The sequence below is a fragment of the Dendropsophus ebraccatus genome, chromosome 12 (genome assembly GCF_027789765.1).
Source record: "Dendropsophus ebraccatus isolate aDenEbr1 chromosome 12, aDenEbr1.pat, whole genome shotgun sequence".
In the NCBI taxonomy this organism is placed as follows: Eukaryota; Metazoa; Chordata; class Amphibia; order Anura; family Hylidae; genus Dendropsophus; species Dendropsophus ebraccatus.
The window spans coordinates 25,561,287-25,576,528 of record NC_091465.1 but is presented as its reverse complement, the minus strand read 5'-3'; the positions used below and the strand labels follow the sequence as shown (position 1 = coordinate 25,576,528).

The 15,242-nt window shown below is 46.3% G+C and overlaps 1 protein-coding gene across 2 annotated transcripts in view; it reads right to left on the bottom strand.

Moving 5' to 3' along the window:
- DVL1 (dishevelled segment polarity protein 1) overlaps positions 1-15,242 on the bottom strand; it is a 150,112-nt gene that overhangs the window by 91,399 nt on the left and 43,471 nt on the right. For both annotated transcript variants that reach the window (XM_069949078.1, XM_069949079.1), the window contains exons 2-3: positions 5,657-5,726; positions 3,568-3,689 (exon numbers count right to left, since the gene is read on the bottom strand). In XM_069949078.1, the coding sequence (XP_069805179.1) occupies positions 3,568-3,689; positions 5,657-5,726 (192 nt within the window). The remainder of the gene's footprint in view (positions 1-3,567; positions 3,690-5,656; positions 5,727-15,242) is intronic.

Here is a 15,242-nt window from a genome sequence, read left to right as displayed (position 1 = left end):
GACTGAAGGAGGAGTGGGGGTGATGGAGGGCGACTGGGGGTGACTGAAGGAGGAGTGGGGGTGATGGAGGGCGACTGAAGGAGGAGTGGGGGTGATGGAGGGCGACTGGGGGTGACTGAAGGGGGACTGGGGGTGATGGAGGGCGACTGGGGGTGACTGAAGGGGGACTGGGGGTGATGGAGGGCGACTGGGGGTGATGGAGGGCGACTGGGGGTGATGGAGGGCGACTGGGGGTGATGGAGGGGGACTGGGGGTGATGGAGGGCGACTGGGGGTGATGGAGGGGGACTGGGGGTGATGGAGGGGGACTGGGGGTGATGGAGGGCGACTGGGGGTGATGGAGGGGGACTGGGGGTAACTGAAGGGGGACTGGGGGTGACTGAAGGGGAACTGGGGGTGACTGAAGGGGGACTGGGGGTGATGGAGGGTGACTGAAGGGGGACTGGGGGTGATGGAGGGGGACTGGGGGTGACTGAAGGGGGACTGGGGGTGATGGAGGGCGACTGGGGGTGACTGAAGGGGGACTGGGGGTGATGGAGGGCGACTGGGGGTGACTGAAGGGGGACTGGGGGTGATGGAGGGCGACTGGGGGTGATGGAGGGCGACTGGGGGTGATGGAGGGCGACTGGGGGTGACTGAAGGGGGACTGGGGGTGATGGAGGGCGACTGGGGGAGATGGAGGGGGGCTGGGGCAGCTGGGAATGATTGGAAAAAGGAGTACACATAGCCCTCCTCCCCTCACCTCGGCCACACATGCAGGTCCCGGTCTCTGCAGGAGGCTGCAGGGACTGTAGTGGTGATAGCGTCGCTGCCATTACTGGAGCTGTACAGCGGGATCAGGGGTGAAGATCCTGCTGTACAGCTCCAGTAATGGCAGCGACGCTATCACCACTACAGTCCCTGCAGCCTCCTGCAGAGACCGGGACCTGCATGTGTGGCTGGTAGGGGAACGGAACGCTATGTGTACAGCTGGGGAAGGTCGGTCGCGGCTCTGGGGGACTGCCGACCGACCTGCACCTCGCCGCACTTCCCGCCCGCCCGGCACCTCCACGCAGCGCCGCCCCCTCACTTCCCGCCGGCCGTAACCTGCACCTCATGCCCGGCCGGCACCTCCACGCAGTGCTGGCCGCCCTCCATCTCCCGCCCGGCACCTGCACCTCCCGTCCGCCCGCCCGACTGACTCTCCGCGCTTCTCTGCCCGCAATGATTTTTTGTGAAAATCGAATTTACGATTTTCACAAAAAATCAAATCGATTCTAACCTTCTGGGCGAATTAATCGAATTAATTCGATTAATCGCCCAGCCCTACAGGCAGGGCACCACTACCAGAGGAGGACACCTCTACCAGAGGAAGGACACCTCTACCAGAGGCAGGACACCTCTACCAGAGGCAGGACACCACTACCAGAGGAGGATACCTCTACCAGAGGCAGGACACCACTACCAGAGGCAGGACACCACTACCAGAAGCAAGAAACCACTACCACTACCAGAGACAGGGCACCTCTACCAGAGACAGGACACCACTACCAGGGGAGGACACCACTACCAGAGACAGGACACCACTACCAGAGGAAGGACACCTCTACCAGAGGCAGGACACCTCTACCAGAGGCAGGACACCTCTACCAGAGACAGGACACCACTACCAGAGGCAGGACACCTCTACCAGAGGCGGAACACCACTACCACAGGCAGGGCACCACTACCAGAGGAGGACACCTCTACCAGAGGAAGGACACCTCTACCAGAGGCAGGACACCTCTACCAGAGGCAGGACACCTCTACCAGAGGCAGGACACCACTACCAGAGGAGGATACCTCTACCAGAGGCAGGACACCTCTACCAGAGGCAGGACACCACTACCAGAGGCAGGACACCACTACCAGAAGCAAGAAACCACTACCACTACCAGAGACAGGGCACCTCTACCAGAGACAGGACACCACTACCAGAGGAAGGACACCTCTACCAGAGGCAGGACACCTCTACCAGAGGCAGGACACCTCTACCAGAGACAGGACACCACTACCAGAGGCAGGACACCTCTACCAGAGGCGGAACACCACTACCACAGGCAGGGCACCACTACCAGAGGAGGACACCTCTACCAGAGGAAGGACACCTCTACCAGAGGCAGGACACCTCTACCAGAGGCAGGACACCTCTACCAGAGGCAGGACACCACTACCAGAGGCAGGGCACCCCTACCAGAAGCAAGAAACCACTACCACTACCAGAGACAGGGCACCTCTACCAGAGACAGGACACCACTACCAGAGGAAGGACACCTCTACCAGAGGCAGGACACCTCTACCAGAGGCAGGACACCTCTACCAGAGACAGGACACCACTACCAGAGGCAGGACACCTCTACCAGAGGCAGGACACCACTACCAGAGGCAGGACACCTCTACCAGAGGCAGGACACCACTACCAGAGGCAGGGCACCCCTACCAGAAGCAAGAAACCACTACCACTACCAGAGACAGGGCACCTCTACCAGAGACAGGACACCACTACGAGAGGCAGGACACCACTACGAGAGGCAGGACACCTCTACCAGGGGCAGGATACCTCTACGAGAGGCAGGACACCACTACGAGAGGCAGGACACCTCTACCAGAGGCAGGACACCTCTACCAGAGGCAGGACACCACTAACAGAGGCAGGACACCACTAACAGAGGCAGGACACCACTACCAGAGGAGGACACCCATACCAGAGGAGGACACCCATACCAGAGGAGGACACCACTACCAGAGGCAGGACACCACTACCAGAGGCAGGACACCACTACCAGAGGAGGACACCCATACCAGAGGAGGACACCCATACCAGAGGAGGACACCACTACCAGAGGCAGGTCACCACTTCCAGAGGCAGGACACAACTACCAGAGACAGGACACCTCTACCAGAGGCCGGAAACCACTCCCAGAGACAGGACACCACTACCGGAAGCAGGATACCACTACCAGAGAAGGAGATCACTACCAGGGGGCACCACTATGGCCACAGATTGGAAGAGTGGACAATTCTACATGCCAACCCCTACCCTGTAAGTGCTGTGCAGCAGTGGAGGAGTGAAGTAAGTGTGAATGTTTTCCTATTTGTCAGCATCATGAGCACAATCACCTATAAAATGTTTTCCCCGGAAAACCCCCTTAATATTTATAAATTACAGATTAATAATTGTTAATAACAAATACAATTTCTAATTTGTGAATTAAAGCATTTGCCCATTTGTCACGCGCAGTTACATTATGTTGTGCCAACTATCTACTTTAAGGAAAACATCCATCTGGACAATATTGTATTCACATACGCTGGTGCATAGTAATGTGATGTATTATGAAGCTGACTCATCAGGTCCTGGATGCAGCCAGTAAATGGCACTTTACTAGAGGAGGAAGATGGGTGGAGCAGAGAAAACCTTTCCAATAACCAATAATGACAACAAATACAGGAAACTCAATAGCAGATGCCAAGGAGGGCCCAAGGGGGCATCCATTCATTATATTTTCTTATTATAAGAAACTAAATTATAAGAAACTAAATTTCTTACTGAAAGGATGGCGGCCGTGAATCTCCAATTCCACCCGTTCTCTCAATGGGAGGAGGGAGGTCTGTCCGGCTTTCCGTACTTTGTGAGCCTCCATCGGAGTGTGAGCTTTCTGCCAAAACCAGCTATGGAAACAGTAGAAGCAAAAGAAATAAAAATGACACGTGCTGAATATACTAATACTTAATACGCTCTTTCGGGCTGAGCTGATACACAGCTGAAAGCTAATACCACTTTAAAGCATCACAGTCATTTGAATACACTTGACACGATATAAGTTTAGGTTGGTCCCAGTCTCAGTGTAATGACCCCCATCATTGGGGTATGGTATTCAATAAGATGGCATTCATGGGTGGGCACACTATCCTGGAATCACATGCTGCTCTATCCATATACTCAGGATAAGCTCTAGAGGTATATGACCCACAAGGCTGCACATTTTTCTGCTGGGGAAGGGGCACCACAGGGTATGGAGCTTTTGCTTGGCATTTGGGCACTGTTACTTATACACTGAATGGCAGATTATTATGGCAGTGAATGGCGTTGGTAGCGGCACTGCATTGGGTTGTTATTGAGGCAACTATATGTGAAGTGTCATTTGGCTATAGATTGCAACTACTATTTGGACACTGCAATCTATGGGGCCTATACCAAGGCACTGTATGGTATGGGATGCCAATAAACCATAAGAAGGGTATAGCACAGAGCCTAATGCCAGCCCTACACTAGAGTATATGTACAGCTGCAAGAGAATGTGGCTGCCGCCTAGTTCAGCTAAGCCTGGCCTTACACGTGCCAGTATCCAGCCTAAGCTATTCATCGAGCGATCGTCACATCCTGACACACAGCTTTGATATTCATATTAGGCTTGCACAAACCCGAGGGACACGAGCTGAGATGTGTCCTGCTATTTCAGTTTGGTCTCTGGGGCCCTTAGCTGGTGATACACATACATAATTGATAGATTATATAACCCAATATAATGCTAAAATGTTGTTTTGTACGTTAATGTCATTCAGCAGAATGCAGACCATTCTCAGGACATCCTAGGAAAGGATTCGGGCCTTACGTAGCACCGATAGAACACTGTCCTGTAACCGGAGCACCTGATGTGTTACTAGGGGAAAAAATCAGACTGTAGCTGGAGAGGCAGAGCACTGCTAGGGGGCTGTGAGACGGGACCATGCATCATTACATGGTACCTAAATGAAGCAGCCTCAAAGGAACGCTTACTGGATATACATTTATTATAGCTGTATACTTCCATATGCAGTTACCGCCCCCAAGTGGTGGCACCATGCAGTGAGAATTATATGGTTTATAATGAGAGGAAACATAGCTGCCCTAAGCAGATATATTATAAAATTACTGGGCAAAAGACTGAACCACAACTAAACTGGGCATGCTCTGGATAAGGGATAAAGCCCTTTTTCAGTTTAGAAAGTCATCATTTATGGCATCCAGTATACAGAAAATCTTACATGAATATGTTGATTCAGCAAACTGAATTAGTTCTGAAATTCCCAAAAATTCTGATTACTTTTCTCCTAGCCTCTTACACCTGTATATAGGTTTTCTTCCTTCACCATTATCCTCTCATGTGGGCTCCTCATCTTTACCTGGCTCCTTGCAGCACAGGGCCATCTTAATTTCCTTCAGGCTCTTCTAGCCCAGAGGCAAGAGTGGCGTGCCTGCCAGGAGCTGTAGCAGGGAGGAGAGAGCGGCATCTAGTGGCTGCAGGCAGAATATACAGCCTCCAGCCAATACTGCCAGCTTCACTTCTTACTTAGGCCTATGGTTTGCACTGTGGTCCGTTACGGGGCCATCATGTGCCGTACTGTACTGCTGCTGCTTTGAAATATTAAAAAAACCCTCTGAAACCTAGAAGACCTTAAGTGTCATACCAACTTTTCAGGGCAATCGGGGCATTTTGGATCAAGACCGAATTTATTTGGCCCAATCCAAATCCGATGGCCGATTCTAACAAATCAGACCTACAATGAATTTTGGGAGAATTTACTAAACTCTAATTCCACATATTCCATCCATTATAAAGTAGGATAATATCTCATTATTTTAGGAGGAAACTTACCCAGGACACCACTCTTCCATTAAAACACGGGAGCTTAGCGTTGTCATCCGAAATCTCTTCTTTGACCACTCTGGAAGATTAAACGTGACAGAAGAGTCAGAAGCTGAACGTTTCATCATCTCAGATGCCAGCTGCCTGTCATTCTTATATGACCTCTAGAAATATACTGTCATTTCATAGCCCCATTCACACGCTCGTCCTCTGTAATCCATGCCAATTAACTCAGTAAGCCGGCTGTCATCTCCGCCACTCTAAGAGCCCATTGACTACAACACACAGGTACTGTATATACTCCGTAATTGCTTGTTTACTGGGACTCAGTTCAATCAATGTAAAGACTTCATTCTGTATATTATGTCACCGCAATAACTAAAAACAGCTTCCAGATTCTAGAATATTTCAGTAGAAAACCTATGCATGCAGCAGAGCAGGATGGAGAAATCAAGGCATTTGCCTTAAAGGGATTCTCTATACTGTAGCGTATGTAGTACTCAAACCTGCTAAAATGCAAGGTGAAAAAATTCACAGCCCGAGGGATTATGTTGAGGATTGTGGTTGCTTGAGGATACGTTATTTATGTATATACCGCTGTCCGTGCAGATAGCTTATGTCCACACTACGTTTACTATGGATAAGGACTGTGGACTGTATATCGTCTATAGATTTCTAAACAACGTTCTTTTTTCCAGGGATCAGCTCTAGGGGGAATTATTGTGGCTTGGTTAATTTTAGCAAGAGTGTTCTCTATGTGTGAGACCCAGGATATAACATTGATGGACTATTCTGCGTGCCACCTGGAGGTGATCCATCAACGGAGACTCGACCAGCACATATTGGAGACATACAAATGGGGAGGGCACCACCAAATACACAATTAGGGTGCTGTAGTGCAAAAGAATCATTCAATAGCAAAAAAAAAAAAAAGAGAAAAGAAAGCTCTAAGAACCACCTTATAATAAAAAAATTGTAAATGTTTATTAAAAAAGCACAAAAAAAGACATAAAAACTATTAAAACATAAGACAAACACCTAGCATCACCATAATAAGGTGTGCTAGCATCCCTGTCCCAGCAGCTGAGCCCAGCTAACTGTGTCCCAAGTATAGGGGAAAAATAAATAGTTGGGTAATAATACAAATGTCGCTCCCAGCTGCAACCCAACCTGTACATGAACCCACATACATAGGTAATAAATAAGGTACTGCAGTATACAACCTGCACCGCGGAATAACAGGGTCGGACAGAGATGAAGAATTGGCCCAATGTGTTGCGTTGCTCTATGCAACGTCGTCAGAAGCTCCTGATGAAGGTCAGGTTGTTTACTGAAGTACCTTATTTAGCACCTATGTATACAGTGTTCATATACAGGTTGGGTTGCAGCTACGAGTGACATTTGTATTATTATCCTACGACTACTCTCTGCACCTACTGTTCTTGCACACATTTATTTTTTTTTCTTTTCTCCTATACAGTGGTGCCTTGGATTACGAGCATAATTCGTTCCGAGACCGTGTTTGTAATCCAAATCCATTCTTAAACCAAAGCAAATTTTCCCATATGAAATCACTGATATGCAGACAATTGGTTCCACGCCCTAAAAATAATGAATAACATGTAAAACAAATAAAACAAACATTCAGAAACAGCTGAATATGTGATATTACAGTAATTGAGAGGATGGGAAACACAAGAGCTGACAGACTGCAGGGAGCATGAAGGAATGAGCAGGACAGATGTGGGCACATACATGCAGCACTCTCTGTCTGAAGAGAGAGGGGTTACAGCTATGAAGAGATTACCTCCACAGTCCTGTCCCCTGATGTAAGCCCCAGCCTGAAGCGGATCTGCTATGATTTGGAAGGTGAGGAAAACTTCCTGGGTCAGAGTACAGGGCTGTAGACCCCGCTATGCAGACCATGCCCCTTCTCCACTCCCCCTCCCACCCAGTACAGGGAGCTCTTAAACCAAAGCAATGCTCTTAAACCAAGTCACAATTTAGAAAAACTGTCAGCTCTTAAACCAAAATGCTCCTAAACCAAGTTACTCTTAAACCAAGGTACCACTGTACTTGGGACACAGTTAGCTGGGCTCAGCTGCTGGGACAGGGATGCTAGCACACCTTAGAATGGTGATGCTAGGTGTTTGTCTTATGTTTTAATAGTTTTTATGTCTTTTTCTGTGCTTTAATAAACATTTACAATTTTTTGAATATAAGGTGGGCTGGTTCTTAGTGCTTTTTTTTCTCTTTTTTTGCTATACGACCAGCACATAGACTGGGCTCCAGATCCTCTCTTATAGACTGTGCTCCAGATCCTCTCTACTACATAGACTAAGGCTGGGTTCACATTGCGTTTTTGCAATCCCTTTTTTCATCATTTTTTTGCAAAAAAAGCGATGAAAAAAAAATGCATGCATTTTTGTGCATCCATTTTGATTCGTTTTTTCATTGATTACATTATAAAAAAATAAAAAAGGGATCCATTTCTACATAAAATGTGGTCAACCTCATTTTTGTGTCCGTTAAGAAAACGGATCCATTTTGATCCGTGGTTTTTTTTTTTTTTTTAATAATGGAAGTCAATGGAAAAACGGATCAAAACGGATGAAAAAACGGATTGCAAAAACACAGTGTGAACCCAGTCTAACACAGCAGCAGGATTCTGATCTCCAGTATCAGGCATAGCTTTATAGATGGATACTTGCTACGGACAAAATGCCACAAGCCAGATAATTAAAGAGTAGCCGTCTTTAGAACAAACCTTTGACACGTCATAAGGATATGTTAAAATGTTCATTGGTCGGGGTCTCCCACTACTTAGCGAGCCTTGTGCAGCCAATTATCTCCCCACAGTAAATAATCTCTATAGATATACATGGAGCTCCCTGGACGGAGACCCCTGCCAGCTGGACAGTGAAGTGCACTGCTGTGTGCTTCTCCTGGCTCGTTCTCCTGATCAATGGCAGTCTCCGAAGTGCCACCCTGACCGATCAAAATGTTTCACTATGTCCCTGTGAAATACCAGAGAAAAGAAGTCCAACAGCACTGTGGTCCAGGTCCAGTAGGCAGGTAGAATGAGAGGATGGTACACACAAATATGAAAAAGTCTGACAGCTCCCAAACTTATGCAGATGTCTCCAAGCTTTTATTTCATATCCAAGTACAGAAAACAGCAACGTTTCCACCACAAGGGTCTTCATCAAGCATGTCAAAAGGGACAAGGTTTATTCAAACCTCATCCAAAAGTGAGTGATTGGGGCGGCCCAATATAGTTAAAGCGAATGCACTATCAGATACATTTGCTTTAAGTATTACCCATGTATAGAACGCTGCCGCGGTGAAGACGGTGTCGCAGTCTATTGATTCTAATGGAACCGCGTCATAGAGGCCCACCTCCAGTGCTTCACCCTCGGCTCGGTATCTGTGAATAGAACGGCAGCGTGCATAGGAATCGCGCCACAGTTCAAAGAAGGACCACGGCATCGGCTTACCCGCGCAGGCGTTGTTCTATACATGGGTAATATTTAAAGCGAATGTACCTAATGGTACATTCACTTTAAGGACATTACTGTTCAACTAAAATAATGGCAAGTACAGAGAAGCTTAAAAGTCAGTAAACGCTTTAGAAAACCTAATGAAACATGTCATGATATATTATGTTGTTTTGATTTTTTATTGTATTTACCCTTTTTTAATTGTATTCTCAGAATTCAGCACATAATAATAATAATAATAATAATAATAATAATAATAATATAAATAAATAATAATACATTATTATTTTCTTTATTCTCATAATACACAAGCTCTAGGGTCAGTCCGGCATCATCCACCAATGAACGGACCAAAACAGGATGTGGAAGTTTAGCATCCTGTTTACTATGTATAGTAGAAAATGGTCAGGAACAGCTCAGGATCTCTCTGGAGTCAATGCCATGTAAGTAACTGCAGCCTGTTTTCTCCATAAATGAGGTGTAAAAAGAAATTATTTTCAAATCAGCTGATGTTAGAAAGTTAGACAGATTTGTAAATTACTTCTATTTTAAAATCTCAAGCCTTCCAGTACTTATCAGCTGCTGTATGTCCTGCAAGAAGTGATGTATCATTTGTAGGGTTTTGCTTTCAGTTAAATCACGATCCCTATCTCCCGTTGTAACCTATCAATTGTAGTGTGCCAGTTCTTTCCAGTCTGACACAGTGCTCTCTGCTGCCACCTCCGTCCATATCAGGAACTGTCCAGAGCTGCAGCAACTCCCCATAGAAAACCTCTCCTACGCTGGACAGTTCCTGATATAGACAGAGGTGGCAGCAGAGAGCACTGTGTCAGACTGGAAAGAATATACCACTTCCTGCAGGGCATACAGCATCTGATAAGTACTAGAAGACATGGGATATTTAAATAGAAAATCTGTACAACTTACTGACACCAGTTTATTTGAAAACGATTTTTCTTCTTCTTCAGAGTACCCTTTCAATGAGGTTTTCTACTTTTGTGTGAAGGTTCCCATGACAATAAGCTGATCTCCTTGTTGGGATCCCTAGTGATCAGTGGTGAGTCCTTGCAGTAAGTGTTCAGCTTCCCTACAGTGCCACCCCAGGAGAAGTGATGTATTACACTGTGTCCATCCATAGTAAGGTGCTGTCAGTGTAATGCAGGACAGGACAGGTAGGAGAGATAGATGCTCTTTGTAAATGCTCTCTGCTATGGCTAAGAGATATGGAATCTGCTCATGGGAACCTAATCTATTACTGGAGATGAAACTGGACAACCCCTTTAACATATGCAAACAGTGCATTTCTAGGATACAATAATTGAGTCATGGAACTGAGAGATTAGGTAGAGGAATAAAGATGTATCCCCAGCATAAGGAATGACTATCCGGGCTTCTCTAATTATACTAGTGCAGAGATGTTATATTAGTATAATGAGTCCTCTGGGAAATCCCTGGCAGATCTCTCAGTACTTAGCAGAGGTCATAGGTCAACACCAGGGGACGGCCTCGATTGTAAAACATCTTTTAAACTATAAATTCTTTAGCTTTTTTGAGTTTTATTCAAGTTTTTGTATTTGGCCTGCCCTGCATTACTACTCATCATGGGATGATCTTACCCTATGTAAACTTAGGAAGAAATGGAAGGGAGAACTGGGCTCTTACTAAGACTTTATAGAATGCAATAAAGTGGGCAAGAGGCAGCTCAGTCAACGCCTACACTTTAAAAAATTAATGGGCAGAATCCATTGCACATAAAAAGGCCTGTTAAGGGATTACGCGAACAATAAAGTGTATTACACAGTGGTGGAGAGGGAATGTCAAGTAAGTAGACTTTACTACCCAAGCATGGAGAACAAGCACCCGAGTGCCAGAGCTCCCCGGATGCTCGGATGCATCTCCAGAGATTACGAGAAAAGGACTTATGGTAGAGATTATTTATAATGTATGTAAAATTTACACAGTGAGGACAGAAAGGCTTATAAAAAAGAAATAATAGGGTTAAACGTCTTCTTCCTACCTGATGACTTTAATGGTCATTGTATTTAAAACATGTGATAGACTATGTGATTCCTAACATATCTGTTAATCACCAAAAATGACTCCTTACCCCTGAAAACAGCTCTAAAGTACTGGCCACTAGGTGTCCTAAGTCTCTGCAATTTGCTGTCCATTGCCTGTTGTTAGTGAAAATCTGTCTTTAGTAATAGCTAGCCTGGGACGAAACACAGGAAGAGACGGCAGGGCTTAGCTTGTGGTATGTGCAGGAAAGGGGAGAGTCTGAAAGCCTGTGCTGTGTACCTGGAAGCTAAGCCAATCTGCCTGCTGAAGATTATCTACTCTATGTCTGAAAGGTAAATCAAGGCTTCTCCCTCATCTCAGCAGTCATATAGCTCAGGACAGTTGTCTCTTGTGTAAATGTCAGTGTATCTGCTGCTATATGTCTGTAAAGCCCTCCTTTTAGCTTGTTATCATCAGTATTATCATCAGCAGTTCACTGCCTTGTGTAACCCCTTTCGTGCTGTACAGCCATCCCCCCCCCTTTCTACACACATCTTGCAAAGCCAGTGCATCAGTAACCAATTCTCCCTTTACAGGAGAGTATTTTAAAGGAGAAGTCCAGCGTTTTCTAGCAGCTGGCAGGGGGAGGGGGAAATTGATCTCAAGTAACAACTGACCTTTCCCTGTGCCGGCAGAGAGCGGCTGCAGGACCCCCACTGGGCTCCGAGATCTCTGGGTGTCCACGTCACGATGCGGCTGATGGACTGGCTGCTCAGCCAGTCAGTGACTGGGGCGGGACGCCGCTCCAGTCACTGATTGGCTGAGCAGCCACTCCATCAGCCGAAAGAGGCATTTTCCCCCAAGTTGTGACATCATCTCAACTAAAGCATGTTCCAGCTCACTGCCAGCACTTTCAGGGCACTTTCACTATGCCAAGTGCTGCATTGTGCATGGCAAGAGAAGTATAGTTGAAAGTACCTCCATGTTTTTATCACTAACAAACAGTCCAGCTCTGATCCTGCCTTCTTATAGGGAGAAAATGAGAAATAGCTGAGCACCATGGAGGGGACCCTCAATAAGAGGTGCTCAATGACAACAATGCGAGCACTAAATCACCTTGTCATCACTCTGAAGGGTTAATCAACTACTGGCCCAGTACCACACTAACACAACCAGGCCTTTGATATGACAGGTAGGCTTAAAATGCACTTTCCAAATACAACTCAGTATCCATGGCAAACTATTGGAATTCATAGGTCATTAAACAATGGGGTTAACTCTAATGGAGCTGTATGGACTTGCTTAAAAAGCATCTGCCAATCAAACAGATCCTTGGGATTTTGTGGATATTAGATGAGATTAACCACCTGTAGATAATAATGGGAATAACCGCAAGATACTGTATTTGGTACTGTAGATTGTCCTATTGAATATCAGAAGGATCCTTGGAATCTCCACCTATTTGAAGGCTGGAGTTTTCCCGGCCACCTCATCCTCCGGTTGATATGTCCGGCATTGGCCACATCCAACATTCATTCAATATGCAGCTATCTATTCAGTAACCATTCAATATTAACTGGAAGATGGAAAAAAACGCATGAACCTCTAGATTTTTGATGGGATTAACCACAGGATCCTTGAGATTCCCATCTGTAGAGAGTAGACGTTCCCTGACCCTTGTTCCAGCAGGAGATATGGCCAATAGAGATCCAAACCAACTATCCATTCAATTTGCAGCTTCAATGTAGTTATGTTGCCCAGTAGATGATTTCATTCACCAAAAATAACTCCTTACCCCAGAAAAACAGCTCTAAGTCTTGGCCACTAGGTGTCTCAGTTCTCAATTTGCTGTCCACTGCCTTTTGTTAGGGGAACTCTGTCTCTAATAACAGCTATGTTACCCAGTGGAGTTCCGGATAAGTGATGAGTGAACTTGCCGAACGTTCGGGTTCTTCTGAACCCAAACTATTGGCAATTGACCCCACTGCATAGAGAAGTTGAATACAGACCTAGGGCTGCTAGAAAAATATGGATACAACGTATGGGCTGCATCCAAGTTCTCCAGGCAATGGGAGCCAATGCCAAGTGTATTAGGTTCGGATGAACCCCAATGTTTGGCAAGTTCACTCGTCACTATTGCTGATGGGTGTGAGTCCCAGTAGTGGTACCAGCTAGCAGATATTCCTGCCATATCATAGCGATCAGAACACTCTTTTAATTGGGGGAAATATTCACGTTCTCATTTTGGTTCTTGATAAAAACTGATGAAATGACCAGTACTTTATCTACCTTGCCATGCCATGGCATCTATCTATTGCCCTACCTCTTTAAAGGAGAAATCTGGCCTCAGACAGGCGGCATTGAAGAGTGTAAGGGCCCTATTACATGGAGAGATAATCGGCCCAATTTGGCCGATTATCGCTCCGTGTAATAGAGACAACAATTAGCCGATGATAACGATCATCGTCTGATCGTTGTTTTAGGTGTGGACCTAAAATCGTTGGGCGCTGATCACGTATCGCTACGTGTAGCTGATGATTCCCCAAACACCTGACACCTTACCTCTCCCACTCCTGCTCTTCTCTCCTGTGCTCTGCAGCTTACCATCCCGGGGGCTGTAGCATCTGTGCTGTCTGTCTGCTGACAGACTGCTCAGACGCTGCTGCCACCGGGAAGCTGGGAAGCACAGGAGAGAAGACTGGGAGTGGGGAAAGCCATGGCGCCAGGTAGGCATATCGCTAATGATGTCCATGCAGCCCTTACTGCCGGAAATTGGGCCGTCAAATAGGTCCAGTAAACGAGCATCAATCTAGCAGATCTGCACTCATCTACTAAAATGATTGGGCCGTTGTCGGCCTGTGTGATTGTACCCTAACAATGAAGCATTGGTTACCTCTTCCTATGCCTGCAATGCACCGCCTGACTGGCCCCAGCACCCCCATCGGAAGGCATTTTCCCCCAAATTGTGGTGACGTCACGACTCGGGGAGAATGCCTGTCCTGACTAATGGACAGCACGCTCAGCCAATCAGTGACTGTAGTGGCGTCCCTCCCCAGTCAGTGACTTGTTCAGAGGCCAGTCCATCAGCCAGGTCGTGACATCGGCAGCACCAGAGATCTCAGACCTCGGTGGAATTCTCGAAGCGGCAATCCGGTGCAGAAGAGGCACGGGGAGAGGTGAGTCAGGACCCTTTGTTATTTATCCCCTGGGCCCTGCAATTTAAAATAAAAAAAAAAAAAAGGGTGGAGGCTGGACTTCTCCTTTAATATGCTGTATAAATTCATGGTGGCTAATGGTAATGTACAGCAGAACTGGCGCTCTAAATAATGTCCTAAGTAAAGCCGCACAGTTTCCAAATACAGTGATCCATCATAATAACGGTATAATATAAAGATAATAGTAATTAGAGTAAATACTTGATTCCTTAAATTATACCGTGTAAAGTGTCGCTACCAACAGGAAGTCAATTACAGAGCAGCGCGGGTAATCTCCACTGCAGCGTTCTCTTAATGAATAGTCTGATAATGTGATGTCTGGAGGAAAAGACACAGAAAACCTGGAGGTCTCCGAAAACACAAGGCGCCAAATTGTAACACATGCGTCTGATTTAGAATTCTTCAAATTTGCATTTCTGATTTAATTCATGCAAATATCAGCTGTTCACATGTTCCTGTTATTTTTTCAGGACCATGATGTAACTAGTCAATATTCAGTCAGTGCTGTTAAAGGGGATCAAATGTCCGCTTTCTTCCAGAAACAGCACTACCCTTGTCCTCAGTTTGGGTGTGGGGTTTTGCAGACACAACCTGAGGACAGGGGTGGCGCTGTTTTTGCAAGGAAGTAGCTGTGCTTTTTAATCTTGGATAATTCCTTTAAAACTACTTCGCTGTCATGTATTCCCAGGTGAACTGTCTGTAGTACCGAGCTCGGTCATTTATGGGTCAATTTCAAGGGCGTTGGTGAATCTGTTTGGGAATAGAATAAACTGTAGTAAATGTAGTTGTGGGGCTGAACTTCAAACAATGCTAATCCCAGAAATGACAATGAAGTGCACCTCTCTAAATGTAAACTGTGACTCTCACTTCTGACTTCAAAGT